The 14,637-nt window shown below is 28.9% G+C and overlaps 3 protein-coding genes across 4 annotated transcripts; 2 read left to right on the top strand and 1 right to left on the bottom strand.

Moving 5' to 3' along the window:
* Positions 1-179: 179 nt before the first annotated feature.
* Positions 180-4,404, bottom strand: LOC122720126 (nuclear exosome regulator NRDE2). Its single transcript, XM_043946618.1, has 10 exons — positions 4,263-4,404; positions 3,576-4,189; positions 2,801-3,164; positions 2,567-2,713; positions 2,219-2,487; positions 1,788-2,116; positions 1,121-1,661; positions 894-1,040; positions 641-816; positions 180-553 (listed from the first exon to the last, which is right to left on the bottom strand). The coding sequence occupies exons 1-10, from the start codon at positions 4,333-4,335 to the stop codon at positions 301-303; spliced, it is 2,913 nt and encodes a 970-aa protein (XP_043802553.1). The 5' UTR covers positions 4,336-4,404; the 3' UTR covers positions 180-300.
* Positions 4,405-4,673: 269 nt separating this feature from the next.
* LOC122720127 (molybdenum cofactor biosynthesis protein 1) lies at positions 4,674-7,372 on the top strand. Of its 2 annotated transcripts, none has more exons than XM_043946619.1 (7): positions 4,674-4,974; positions 5,104-5,221; positions 5,280-5,447; positions 5,529-5,755; positions 5,837-6,061; positions 6,149-6,383; positions 6,736-7,372. In XM_043946619.1, exons 1-7 carry the CDS (start codon positions 4,885-4,887, stop codon positions 7,320-7,322), a joined length of 1,650 nt encoding a protein of 549 aa, XP_043802554.1. In that variant the 5' UTR covers positions 4,674-4,884; the 3' UTR covers positions 7,323-7,372. The 2 variants fall into 2 exon arrangements, with proteins under 2 accessions (XP_043802554.1, XP_043802555.1); XM_043946620.1 differs by having other exon boundaries at positions 4,678-4,974; positions 6,512-6,796.
* Positions 7,373-7,799: 427 nt separating this feature from the next.
* LOC122720128 (hemicentin-1-like) lies at positions 7,800-12,720 on the top strand. Its single transcript, XM_043946621.1, has 6 exons — positions 7,800-8,741; positions 9,095-9,255; positions 10,253-10,463; positions 10,903-11,053; positions 11,363-11,508; positions 11,961-12,720. The coding sequence occupies exons 1-6, from the start codon at positions 8,654-8,656 to the stop codon at positions 12,059-12,061; spliced, it is 858 nt and encodes a 285-aa protein (XP_043802556.1). The 5' UTR covers positions 7,800-8,653; the 3' UTR covers positions 12,062-12,720.
* The last annotated feature ends 1,917 nt before the right edge of the window (positions 12,721-14,637 follow it).

Below are 14,637 nucleotides of genomic sequence, written 5' to 3'. Positions count from 1 at the left end.
CTATGAATTATAACCACAATCTAATATTGTTTCAGTATATACTATGTATTTATCAATATATACTTTCAATTTTAGGAAAAGTATAACAAATTGAGATAATTATATAATTTATATTTTTAATAAATTTGGCAATCTGTATTTTTTTATAAGATTTTTATATATGTATTTACATATATACATAAAAAAAATATTTACATGAATTATTAACTAAACAAATAATTATATATTAAAATTAATTATAAAAGTATATAATTTATAATTAATTATAATTATAATTAAAGTATATAATTACAATTACAATTAACCACGTAAAACATCTAATTCTTCTGGGGTAACATGCATTCTTAATTCCTTTTCCCGTATCATATCTTGAATTTGTGTCAGAAGTTGAGGTGCAACTTCAGCTGCATCAATATAAATACTTCTAGCCCAAGGACATAATGCAACACTTTCGTGATATACTTCTTCTCCTTTTTTCTCACATAAGTTATATTCTCTAAGAAGAAGCATATATAATCTCCATAATAGAGGGCAATTTTTAATTGTTGATATTCTGTAAATTTAATATTTTTATTTTTTTAAATGTTTTTTTTGCGAATTTTTTATATTGCGAATTTATATAAATTATTTAAGAACCTACTTTGCAAGTGTATGATGAAAATAGAGTAACTTATTAATTGCTGCATTCATACTAATATAATCTTTAAGCTCTTGTAACTTATGAATACGTTTTCGATTTGCTAAGCATATAGCAAATGCTTTCCATAATTGAAGTTTTGTCATTCGACTATTACTTTTCCATATAGGCAATTCACTCTGTTGAAGAAATATTATGATTTTTGATATTGATTATGATTAATAAATAATATTATAAAAAATATTATTATACTTACTTCAATACATGCAAATACTGAAAGAGCAAAAAAATTATTTGGGTATAAATTTAACATATCATCTAATTTTATTTTTAAAAAACTTTCATTTTGAATTTGTTTACAATGTAATTGTAAAAGTGCTATTTGACTTTCTTGCAATATTTCCTGTAATGTACAATATATTAAATACATAGAAAAATTTTTATTATTAATTTTATTACTAACAAAGAAGTAAAGTTTAATACTTGTATATAATGTTGATTCTTGTAATGATTTATGCACTTTTTAAATATATTTATTATATTATTAATATCATGATCTCGTACGTATAATAAATATGCATAGCATACAATTGTATCACATTTATAATTTGGTAAAAAATATGTATTTTCTTCATTCTCAAAAGAATCTTCTTGTAAAAAAGTTCGTATACAATTTTCTAAATATTTTTCTACTTGTAATAATTGATTTTCATTTGTTTCTGGTATTATTTGTTTCATTAAATTTAATATTAATATTTTATGTGTTTCCTTATAAGTTTCTAAATTGAGTAAAGTTTCAATAAATGTTCGATATAAACTTAATAGTGCTGACTTCTCTTCAGGAATACAAATTAAAGAAGGACATGTATCTTGTGATTTAATGGCCATTTCTAAAATATTCACACAATTATCAAATTTTCCCATTTCTTTTTCTATTAATGCATATTCTCTATAGAAATGTAAATTATTTCTATTTTCATCTTTTTTTAAGAATTCCTTCAATGTTGTTTTTAATTTTTTTCGTCTGTAAAAAATATATAGAATATTTATATACTATATTTATATATTTATATACTTATACATATACTTATATATAAATATTTATATACTTTTTTTATTTATATATAAAATAATATGAAATGAATCTTACTTATTATCATATTTTAATATATCATCTTTTTGAAGAAAGATAAGTAATCTTTCAAATCTTAACCACCAAACATATATACTAGTACGTTGCAAAGAAGGTAAATTTTCAGCGATTGTAAAAAATATTTCGCGTATAAAATCTAAATATGATTCTTGTGCAGGATGAAACATAAGATATTGAGGACCTGACGTTAAATGTCCTTCAAGTATGCCATTTAATAATTCTTTTCTTTGGCTATATCCGCTCATTTCACCTACCATAGGGCAAGCAAATGGAAGCAATATTTCTGAAGTTTCTACACCCCAATCAAATTCCTCTAATGTTAATGTCTAAATATATATAAAATTTCAAAAAAAAATATTATTTAGTTTATAATGTAATTATTAGAATTTGTATTAAAAATTCGGAATTGTATATCTAATTAAATATACCTTTAACATATAATCTCGTGTTGGTAATAATGGTACTTTAAGTAAGAGTAATGTATGAATTGCCATTCGAAAATTTAAATTTCTTGAAAGTATTGGATGAACAAAATCTGCAACATCATCTGGTAAAATAAATCTTCGAGAATCGCCAACTAGATCTAATTCACTTTTACTGACGCTAATCCAATGACAATTTTCTCTTAATGACTCTGTTCTTTGCCATAATTGATTTAATGGTAATCTTGACATTAATATTACTTCTTCCATTCCAACTATAAATTAATAAAAATAATAAGATAATAAATAGAATATAAATAATATATTTTGGATTAGTTAGATAAGATATCTTACTTAATTTTTTTTCATCTATTGTTTTTTTGAAAGATAAACTGTCTTTATCTAAATTAAGATTTAGAATGAGATTTAAACGCATTGTTTCCCACATTTGTTCCCAAAGTCCAGTATGTCGTAAAAATGTTAGACACCAATACATCATTTCTATCCATAACAAATTAGAAATTATTATTTTATATAATCTATTTTATATAATTAGAATAATGAAATAATTTATAATTTTTTACATACGTAATAATCGTTCATCATATACTCGAGGATTTGTCCTAGCTTTTTGTTTTAAAATACAAAAGCATTTGGAATATAAATCTAAAACTTTTGGCACTGTACACATTGCTACTGAAGCTTGAGTAGTCATAATAAATTCTTGCCATAAAGTAACATTTCCTGAATCTTTATTGACAAAGGTTTCAAGTTGTTTTGAAAATTCGTCAGCAGGTAAAAGTTCTCCCATAAGAGATAACTTTAATTTTAATAAAATTGTGGATTCTAAATTTTTTTCTAGGGCTTTTTCAACAATAGCTAACTTTTTTAATGTTATTGCTCTATGAATATCTTTTGTTGTTTGATATTGTTGAAAATATCCTAATGTATCCTAGAAAAAAAATATTTGTAATATATTCTATAAAAAAGATTTTGATAAATTAAATTTTAATATTCTTCAAATAATAAAACTAATTTTAATAAAAGTTATTTAACATATATTTTATGGAATATTATTATTATTATTATTTAAATAAATTTTTATATAAATTAAATTATATATATTGTTAAATTTCTTATTTAAAAAAAAGCAATTAATATATTTAAACTATTTTTAAATCTAATGTTTTTTGGAAAATTCCAAAAAATATGTTTTTATTTTTAAATTTTTTAGTTTTTAGTTTTTTTTTTTCATATAGATTTTGATATGTAAATATAATGTATATGTATATATATTACATATTTTTCTTAAAGTTATATTAAATATATTATATTTCTTATTATAAATGTAAATATGATATACCTGAAATTCTACATATTCAAACCATAATTGAATATCATTTGGATTATTTGTTAATTTTTCATTATATTGTTTAGTTTTCATTTTTTGTAATTCTTCTAATTTGATGTGCCATGAAGGGATTTCCTCTTCTTTAAATGAATTGGTAATAGATTCTCTTTTAATAATGGTATCTTTTTTCTTGTTTTTTTCTATATAGTCAATATTTTTTACATAATATCTTTCATAAATATGTTTTTTTAATTGTTTGTGAGAAACAAAACCAAGAGTACTCTTTTTAATATTATAATATGGTCTAATTCGAGAATAAAGTGTTTTAATAGTATAATTTCCCTTATCTTTATACTTATCTTCAAAATATACATTTTTTACATCTTTCTCATATTCTGATTTTTCATGTGTATTCTTTTTTTTATCCTTTTTTTTTCTTTTAATATGTATAGTTGGTTTTTTTTCCTCCAATGTAAGTTTTTCTTTTTTTACAATAGTAGTATGTAAAGTTTCTTCTTTATGCAAATAAAAAGTTTCATCTGAAGAATCTGAAGAAACATCAAAATTATTAGATGAAATTTGTTCTAAACAACTGGAATTGTATAACCAACTGGTTGAGTCATTTTCTGTAATTAGAAATAAATATTGTATCATAAACTATTTTATAATTGATATTGATTTATGATGCATTTCAATAACCTTTTAAAAAATTGTTTGATTCATTGGATATTGTAGATTTATTTTCTTCAGAATAAGCTGGAAATAAAGACATGTTTTATAAAATTTATATTGTTAATGGATTTAATTAAATAAATAACATTTTATTTCTTAATAGGTTAAACACATCAACTGCTTTAAAATAATTCAATAATACTGTAAAATTTGTGTGTGTGTCTCTTTCTCTCTCTCTCTCTCTCTCTCTCTCTCTCTCTCTCTCTCTTTCTATATATATATATATATATATATATATATATATATATTTCAGAAAATTTATACAATGCTTATATAAAGCGTTTGATGATTGGTTGAAATAAATACGCGGCAAAAAAAATTTGAATCGTATTATAAGATTAATGTTACTTATCGCGGTAAAAAACAGGTTTTGTTAAATTCAAGGATGAAAAATGGTTTTAATGTTCGGCTGATAACTATTTTAGAACGTATATAAGTACAGTCTGAACAAAACGATGAAAGAGATAACATAAATACGTCGTCCATCTTGAGAAATCTTGAATTATATAATTTTTTTATTTTTTATATAAAAATTATTCTATTAAATATAGAAATCATAAATCATATTAGTTTTTATTAATTACGTTAAATGTTTCGAAAAATTAATATTACGAAATCGTTTTTCGGTGTTGTGTATTCATCTACAGAATCATCTGTTGCACCATATGTTTCACGTAGAGTAAGTTTTTCTTTTTCTAAGTATATCGAAAACATTAATTATTTTTAAATAATATTTATAAAAACTATACAATTTATTGTGTGACATCTATTGCAGAAAATTTACAAAAATTATATGTATTTTATTTAGGTACAGCAATTTAGAGATCATTTAAATAATACACATAACAATGATATACTCACAGATTCATTTGGAAGACGTCATACATATTTACGTATTTCGATTACCGAACGTTGTAATCTTCGATGTAAGTAACATTTACAATTTTAATAAAATAATTTTGTGATATGTTACATATGTTATAGGCTTATATTGTATGCCAGCAGAAGGAGTTAAGTTGACAAAGAATGATGGTATTTTAAGAACAGATGAAATAATTAAAATAGCTGATTTATTTGTAAATGAAGGTATAAATAAAATACGCTTAACTGGTGGTGAACCAACTGTCAGAAAAGATATTGTGGATATTATTGGTAAATTATTTTATATGTAATATAGTTATATGATATATATATGTTGAGATCTTATACCAATAAAGAATATAATTATTATAGCTGGTTTGAAACAATTATCTAATTTAAAACAAGTTGCAATTACTACTAATGGATTAACATTAACACGTCAGTTACCATTTCTTCAAAAAGCTGGATTAGATGCAATAAATATTTCTTTAGATACTTTACAAGAAAATCGTTTTGAACAATTTACCCGTAGAAAGGGATGGTCTAGAGTTATGGCTGCAATTGATTTAGCTATTCAATTAGGTTATAATCCAGTAAAGGTGTGAAATAATTAAATGAATTTATATGATTAGTAGATTACATTAGTATAATAATATAATTATATGTAATATTTATTGTAGGTGAACTGTGTTATAATGAAAGATTTCAATGATGATGAGATAATTGATTTTGTTAATTTAACAAAAAATCGTCCAATTGATATACGTTTTATTGAATATATGCCTTTTCAAGGAAATGAGTGGAATCAAAAGAAAATGGTTTCCTTCGAGACTATGAAAAAATTTATTAGAGATATATATCCTAATCTTCAACGTCTTCCAAATAAGTACAATGATACATCTAAAGTATATAATTCAAAAAATTTTATTAAACAATTTAATTTATATATTATAATTTTTATATATTTTATTAAAAATTTAATTTTTTTTTAGGCGTACCATATACCTGGATTTACAGGACAAATTGGATTTATTACATCAATGAGTGATCATTTTTGTAATTCGTGTAATAGATTAAGAATAACAGCAGATGGAAATTTAAAAGTTTGTTTGTTTGAAGGAAAGGGAGAAATATCTCTTCGAGATGCGTTACGTAGTGGAGTATCTAATGATATTTTGAAAGAAATGATCGGACAAGCGGTGCAACGTAAAAAAAAGCAGCATGCGGGTATTAAGTTTTATTTTTAATTTATATAATTAAAATAGGATTATATGAAATTACTTTGTATAATAAAATATTAAGCTTTTTATCAGGCGATAACGTTTATATCTTTTTTGATAATACGTATGTTTCAGGAATGTTCAATCTATCCCGCATGGAAAACAGGCCAATGATTTTGATTGGGGGTTAATTAATATAGTATAATAATTAATATAATATTATAAGAATTATATATTAATATAAAATAATGTATTAATACTTTAAAAAGAAGCACAAACGTTATCGCTCGAATTGTTTATAATCAATGATACAATTTTAAAAAGATCATAAGCTTAATTTTATTTGTTTGTGCTTACAGTTAAAAAGAAACGTATTCATCTTAAAAGTTATAAAGATATAACGAGACAATATATAATGGATTACATGGGACTTCGATTTAAAAATGATATGAGTATAAGAGTATTTTCCTCATTGTCACATGTAGATCAAAGTGGCAAAGCAAGCATGGTAGATGTAGATTCGAAAAATGAAACTAAACGCATCGCAATAGCAAAGGGAATTGTACAAGTTAATTCAAATATAAGCAAATTGATAGTTGAGAATAATATAAAAAAAGGCGATGTATTATCTGTGGCACAATTGGCAGGTATCATAGCAGCGAAACGTACTTCTGATTTGATACCTTTATGTCATCCACTTCCATTATCTTATGCAAATGTATCCTTACATTTAAACGAAAAATTACATCGCATAGAAATCACGGCAGAAGTTAGATGCACTGGAAAAACTGGTGTAGAAATGGAAGCTTTAACAGCCGTAAGTATTGCGGCTCTAACAATTTATGATATGTGTAAATATGCAACTTCCCCAAAATATATAAAAATAACCGATATCGAATTAATTTCAAAAACTGGTGGTACAAAAGGTGATTTTTTTAGAAAATAAATATTTTATTTTAATAGTGTATTATTATACACACATAACATATGCATAATATAATATAATAATATTATAATAATATAATATAATATAATAATATATAAATTTTGTATCTATATATAATCAATAAGGATTTAAATAATTATACAATTTATTTTGCTCGATATCCATTGAATTATATATAATTTATATATAATTATATATAATTTTACATAATTATTATTGGTAAAAGAATTATTAAAGTATATGAATTTTATCATGTTTTGTATTATAAAAAAATTATATGTTATACTTATGTAACTTATGTACCTGCAAGCATAAAAAATAACGATATTTATACTATATTTTATTACTGAATTAATATATATAATAAGAAATATTTCTTTGATTTCATTGAATAATAATTTTGTTAAACAATTGTTGAATTATTAAAATATAAAAAATTATTAATCTAATATTTTAATCTTTAATTTAGAACAATTTTAATTAAATATTTTTTTTATTTCTTTAAACTTTCGAAAATTAATATGATAAAAAATTTTTGAATATATTTGATTTTAATCTTAGTAAAGATACAAAATCTTAAAAATAATTAAAGTGCGATTAAGAACAAATAGATGTATCGTAAAAAAGATTATAAAAGTAGATTGAGTCGGCGCAATCGCAAATTAGAAATATCGCGAGGCGCCACTGCACCCTGATTTTAACCTTTTCCTTCCCTCGAATAGGAATAGCTTTCAGTATTGAAAACGCTATCGAAGCGCGCTGTTCTCGAAGGTGTTTCATTATGTTTTCAATGATCGTAAAAAATTAGTTGAATTAATAAATTTTTTATATATTTTTCATTTTATATTATTTTTTAAATAAGTACAAGAATATTGAATATTACTTCTTTTTCTATGAATAAATCCTATTTGTTATATGAAGATAATAAGTTTTTTTGAAATAAAATTTATTTCTTCATTGAATATGTGCAATCTTATTTTTTGATTTTTATTTTTTTCTTTTTTGTCGATCGAGATTTCTATTACTTCAATGATAAAGATTGAACGAAATCATATAAAATTGCATAAAATTACAATACAATTATTATCTCGCGACGGAATTAAAACATTTATAATTTATGTGAGTGAAAATTTCATTTATATTATTTGTAAAAAATTAAAATATCATTTACATGACTATCTCGAAGAAATTGTTTAAGAGGTGGAGAACGAAAAATTATAATGATCAAGAGATGATCGAGAGATCATCGATAATTTTTGAAGATTTGTTAAAATTTGAAAGAAACGAAAAGGGCAACGAATGAAGATGAAAAAATTTCATACGTAAAAAAAATGGCACCATTCCATGGCATGGCCCTTATATTGCTTGGAATCGGATACCTGTTACACGCAGAACCGCCATCCGGTCATCGGACTTTAGGTACAATTAATCTCAAAGTGTAGTACAATTTGAAAAATTTTGATTTTCGTTGAATTCATTAGCGTGAATTAATAGTACGATTAATAATAGATTTTCGATCGAACAAATTAGCAAATTTTATTTTTTATTTTTTCGACGTACCTTTTACTGAAATTTTGTGCCATGTGTTGGTGTTACTGTTTAACGGAAAATAAAATATTTTTTATCGGCAAAATTGAAATTAAAAAAAAAAAAAAAAATAGAAAATATTTTTCGTCGCTTTAATCTTTGGGTTGTTTCGCTTAAAAAAACTGGATGTAGAGACTACTAAATAAAATTTTTGCTATGATTCAAGCGTGATACTTGAATTTTAGCGGTGCAACGATTCGATGGGGAAAAAACCGATAAAGGCGAACGGTCACAACGAGGTGCGAAGAAGACGTATTTTTATAAAGATTCGCCCCAAAAAGTGACCGCCGTTGTGGGACAAACTGTTGTGCTGTTGTGTCGTGTTAAGAATCTGGGGAATAGAACAGTGAGTTTCACGTTTCTTTGAATAGTAGTGTCGCTTTGCACGCTTCGCAATTACGTGCAAACTTTCGAAACAATAACGAGACGAACTTGAATAAAACAACGTTATTTTATTACAACACGTTCAGTTGGATATCAATGAGGTCACGTTGCGCCACTTACGATTATTGTGCGTGATATATTTCCATTCGTATTGTATATGGGAATTATATAATTTTTCATAATTATATATTTTACATTCACTGTATAATAATAAGAAGTGAATCATTTCAAGAACTTGTATATCACTGTGAATTGGTGAATTAAGATCCCATGTTATTCGAAATGGATAATGTCATAGTTAAAAAGTATAACGTTTTACAACTATGATTTACAAGGTATGATTATATATTAGAAATTTAGGAGATATGAAATTAACATGCTTAAAATTTTCTGTCATAGAAATTCCAGTAATCGTAAATTGCAACGTGATGAGAAATTCTTGATCTCTCGGAGAAGATCAAAAAAATGGAACAACGAAATGTGAAATAACAGTATCTCATTCGTTTCTCTACGTAAACCTTCAATTTGTTTTTGTCGTTAATTAAGATAAGACAGTATTACCGCCGCGAAACACGCAAAATTTTCGCTCTCGTGAAATTATTTCTAATATAATTTCCTACTTTTCTGGTTAACGAACGATATATATCGCATTACGATACAAGTGTTTTTCTTTTCAATCTTGGTTTCGCGGTAGAATTAATCTTTGCCCAATTCATTTGTACACGAAGAGAGGTTTCAAAAAGATTAGTAGTGATTAATTCTGGGATTGTTAAAATTTTGTAAAATCGAATTCGTAAAAAAAAAAAAAGAAAAAAAAAGAAAAATACAACAATGAGAAATACGGCGATCGTTAATTATCTCGTGCATATTTCACAGGACAGATAGTTGCGAAACGAGTTCGATACGGGCAGTTAGCGGGCGGCGAAATATTTCCATGTCTCATTCGGAATTTGTCCCAGGTGTCTTGGATTCGAAAAAGGGACTTACACATCTTAACGTCCATGTCGGTGACTTATACGAGCGACGCAAGATTTAAGATAGTCGGCAATCCGGAGCACGACGACTGGAATCTGCGAATAGATTACGTTCAACCACGGGACGATGGCATTTACGAGTGTCAAGTTAATGCAGAGCCCAAGATATATAGGGCGATTACTTTGAAAGTTTTGGGTGAGTTTCTGTCGCTTCCCCTTATTCTAGAAACAGATGTTATTATTCTCCGCGGAAAATCTTTTATTTAAAATGGCACCTCGTCCGTTCGTTAGAAAAACGTAGAACTTACTATCCTATTCTGTAATATTCAATCTATTATAATAAATATCTTGAATCATTCTCTCTACGCCAACAAATTCGTACATGCTATTTTTTTTTTTTTTTTTTAGTTTCTCTTCAGCTTATCTTATTTGCCGGCCAAAATGACGAAACAGTTATGAATAAATTTCACTACTCGCAACATCTTTTATTCATTGATTCTTTATTCATGTATCTCGAAGTTTCGGTCAGATCTTGTCGTGAATTTCTATGCCCAGACGGATATAGACTGTATATATTGAAACCTGTTAGTTGAAACCTCTTATTTTTTTCGCTTTTCATCATCGCCTGACACCAGATGTGCAGGCAAAGATCACGGGGCCCGAGGAAGTGTATGTGAAAAAGGGAAGCACGATTAGTTTGACATGTATCGTGGACGTGCAAGATATCTCTCCGAGCAACGTGACTTGGTACCATGCCGGTGCGATGATCGATTTCGACGGTCCAAGGTGTGTTTTTCCATCTTTCTGTTTATTATTATTATTATTATCATTATTATTATTATTATTATTATTATTATTATTATTATTATTATCATTATTATTATTATTTTCTATTCGATTTAAGAGAAAAAAGAAAGAAAAAGAAAAAAGAGGTAAGATCACGAATCGACCACCACAAATCGTTTCCCTTTCGAGAAAAAAGAAAAGAGGGGGAGGGGGAGGGATAAAAGTAGAGAGAGAGAGAGAGAGGCGTCGATCCGATATCCGATCGGTTTTATCGGAATTCGTCCTTAATAATGTCTTTACTTTTGACAGGGGTGGCGTTTCCCTGGAAACGGAGAAAGGTAAGAACGGGACCACTAGCAAGCTGCTAATAACGCGCGCCCAACATGACGACAGTGGTAATTACACGTGCGTGTCGAGCAAGGTCGCTGCGAATGTGATGGTACACGTGTTGAACGGTGAGAATAAAAATAATAGACTCTCTTTTCAAGGAAGAGCTCTTTCGTTGAGGAGAGGGAAAGGAGGCAGAAAAAAAAGAATCTTTCTTTTCCCGCCAAATCCTCGAGATCTCGAATTGTTCGAACGATTCGAAATATTTTAAAAATATTTCGCGAAAAATTTGATTCCAGTTTATCTTTTCGATCGGTTCATCGCATTCAAACTTCATTATATATATAGTTGGAAGGAAAAGAGGAAAAAAAAAATGGAGGGAGAAAGTTTACGAGTTCGATTCGAACGTTCAAAAAAAAAAAAAAAAAAAGAAGGCGTAATTTTCTCAAACGTAAATCGGAAGCTTCGTTATAGAAATTTCATTTAAAATTCGATAAAAATTTTTCCCTCTTTCTTCCTAGCTGCGGACGGTTCGTACGGACAACGTACGATGAACACGGGCGGTTTTTCTTTCTTTCAGGTGAACATCCTGCGGCTATGCAACACGGTGGAACCGGGAACATCAACAGAAGGGCGATTTTGTTCAGCCTGGTTCTGCTAATGGACACGATATTTCGGTGAACGAAAACGGACGAATTTCTTCATTGTCCACGCCTGTTCCCGTCAAAAATCGTCGTCACCCGATCGACATCGACGAATCAATGACGCGCATCAGAGAAGGGGAGAGAGAGAGAGAGAGAGAGAAAGAGAGATCCCCGTGATTTATGAGCTTCGACGTTTACCTTCGCGCGAACCGAATTTTTCTACCGAAATCGAAAAAAACCCGCGAGAGAAGATGATTCGCGTCGCGTCGTCGCGCCAACGATTTCGACATGTATCGAACATGTATGTCTTCTAACCATCACCTGACTGTAATATTCTTATAGAATAATAATAAATATTTCGCGATATTCGTATATGTGTACGAGATAAGAAAGAAGAAAAGAAAAAGAAAAAGAAAAAGAAAAAGAAAAGAAAAGAAAAATAAGAAAAACAAGAATTTGTTTTAATAGATACATCTGTTAAATCGACACTCGACTTCATTTCGTCCATTTGTCATATCGCGGGTAAGGTAGCCGCGTAGCAAATTGCCCCTCCCTCCTTCCCTCTCTCCCCTCTCTCCCTTCCACACTTCCCCCTCTTTTCTCTTTTCTCTTTTAACGACGAATGGAAACAGCGCTTGGCGGCGCTTGTACGAAATTGGTTTTTTTCAATTTTAAGTTAATTTTCGTGTAACGTGTAACGCATTGGCGTGCACGATTAACCGGCTTACGCGCATTAAATCCGGGCCACGTTTTCCGATAATGGGGAAGGGGATGGGATTCTAAAGTCCGGCACACAGCGTCCCTTGGGGGAGGGGGAGGGAGGGGACGGATGCTGCAGGTTTCATTTTATGCAAATCGGGAGGGAGAAGCATCTGTTGGGCGGCGGGGACACGTGTAAATTCGTTCAGAAGATCCTCTTGTCCTCTCACGTTTGCTTCTCTCTCCCATCAAGATCGGCAACGTCGTTGCCGTTATTATTTACAAGCCAACACGTTTTTTTTCTTATCTATGAGGTTAAGATTTCGAAAGGTAAGATTCGTTCATTCGATCAAATGGATTAGATTTCGGCAGAGAACGATGCACAGTTTTGTGTATCCCTTTCTCGAAAAGTGATTCTTCTTAATTTCGCAGCGAGAATTCAAGTTGAATCGTTGATTAAAAAGAAAAAAAAAAAAAAAGAAAAGGATCGAAAATCGATCGAAAGATATTCAAAACGCGTTTCGTTTGATTTACAATCTCCCCATGGTAAAAGTCGTACGCTTTTAAAGGATGAATCTTTAAAGCAAGCGAACGATCCTTACTTATCCGCGTATTAAGCGAACTTGAACTTTAACGAGATTCCGAATATCATTTGTTATATACGGAAGTTGAGCCCTCGAAGCGAAACGTTGGCATCCGTAAGCCGTTGGTCGATAAGATTGAGCCGAGTTTCGGTAAATTTGCCACGGAAAGGAATAGAATGGACTTGGAATTTCTAAGTTTCCTTCTACATTCCGAGAATCATCTCGAGTGATAGCGAGTTAACGGGATGATAATTTGCAAAACGTTACCAATCACAGGAGAGGATTACGAATTATATCGATCGATCAAAATATTCTATATATATATATATATTCATACAACTATTACCAATCGAAGTTAAGATTGAAGCGAGGGGAGAGAGGGAGCGGTGGAAACTTGCGCGTTTACAGTTAAGTTTTCTAGAAAATCGATAACAAGCAGCCATTTTTCTCCGTCTTCTTATCGTTAGAGTCCTCCCCCCTCCCCGTCTCCATTGTCGACAATTCTATAGTTTTCATTGGGAATGGGATCAACGATGGGTGTCACGTAACAGCGAGGAGGGAATGCAAGTTGAATTATACGAGGGACGCTGCGTACACGCAAATATCGGTTTTTATCGAGAGGAATCGCTCGGCTCTTGCGAGCCTTCAACTCTTCTTTCCGTAAGAGATCGTCGCAATAATGCCCGTTGGCATAAATCAACTATGAATTTTACCTCCGATGAAAAATCGAAGTTCACGGCTTCGTTGGCTCGTTCCCAAGGATTTTCGAATCGACAGGTTTCCCTTTAAGAAAGATAGAGGTACCTATCTTTCCTTTGAGTCTCGAATAATTTTCACGATTAATCGGCGATGCATCGTTACGACTCTCTCTCGCTTTTCTTAGCTACGAAACTACCATCGTTTCGAAGAGAAAAAAGAGTTTCTTTCGCTTGCGAAGAGTTAAGACGCGATCAATCAGTGTAATTTCCAACTTTTCTTTTTTTTTTTTTTTTTTTTTTTTTTTATTTCAAGATTCGCGTCGATCGCGAATTTATTACGCTCCGATAGTAATTCTCATCCTATTCTACGTAGTCCGGATGCTCTCTTCGATGCTTTTCCTCTTTGCTTTTCGTATTCGACAGGCAGTGATATTATTTTGGAATAAGTAATTGGTCGGTCGGTCGGAAATCGCAATTGAAGAGAGAAGTAATTCTCGGAAACGATCGTCGTAATATCGTATATTTTATATATATATATACATACTATATAGAAAAAAAAGAAAAGAAAAGCGAATGAAGAGAAACAAAGAATGTTTCTCGTTTCTTCTCTGACTCGTCATCTCGATAATCCT

This window comes from Apis laboriosa, unplaced genomic scaffold, assembly GCF_014066325.1.
Source record: "Apis laboriosa isolate Shangri-la unplaced genomic scaffold, ASM1406632v1 scaffold11_cov152, whole genome shotgun sequence".
Lineage (NCBI taxonomy): Eukaryota > Metazoa > Arthropoda > Insecta > Hymenoptera > Apidae > Apis > Apis laboriosa.
Note: the sequence above shows the minus strand (reverse complement) of the source record. Positions and strands in the feature narration are given on the sequence as shown.

What these genes read in the sequence shown, in the direction of transcription:
- LOC122720127 (XM_043946619.1), top strand. Translation starts at nt 4,885, where the DNA reads ATGTTTCGAAAAATTAATATTACGAAATCGTTTTTCGGTGTTGTGTAT. An exon ending in CGAACGTTGTAATCTTCGAT is followed by an intron (nt 5,222 to 5,279) that starts GTAAGTAACATT and finishes CATATGTTATAG; the next exon opens with GCTTATATTGTATGCCAGCA. An exon ending in TAGGTTATAATCCAGTAAAG is followed by an intron (nt 5,756 to 5,836) that starts GTGTGAAATAAT and finishes TATTTATTGTAG; the next exon opens with GTGAACTGTGTTATAATGAA.
- LOC122720126 (XM_043946618.1), bottom strand. Translation starts at nt 4,335, where the DNA reads ATGTCTTTATTTCCAGCTTATTCTGAAGAAAATAAATCTACAATATCC. An exon ending in ATCAAACAATTTTTTAAAAG is followed by an intron (nt 4,190 to 4,262) that starts GTTATTGAAATG and finishes TTCTAATTACAG; the next exon opens with AAAATGACTCAACCAGTTGG. An exon ending in AATAGATGAAAAAAAATTAA is followed by an intron (nt 2,488 to 2,566) that starts GTAAGATATCTT and finishes ATTAATTTATAG; the next exon opens with TTGGAATGGAAGAAGTAATA.
- LOC122720128 (XM_043946621.1), top strand. Translation starts at nt 8,654, where the DNA reads ATGGCACCATTCCATGGCATGGCCCTTATATTGCTTGGAATCGGATAC. An exon ending in ATCCGGTCATCGGACTTTAG is followed by an intron (nt 8,742 to 9,094) that starts GTACAATTAATC and finishes CTTGAATTTTAG; the next exon opens with CGGTGCAACGATTCGATGGG. An exon ending in AGAATCTGGGGAATAGAACA is followed by an intron (nt 9,256 to 10,252) that starts GTGAGTTTCACG and finishes AATTTGTCCCAG; the next exon opens with GTGTCTTGGATTCGAAAAAG.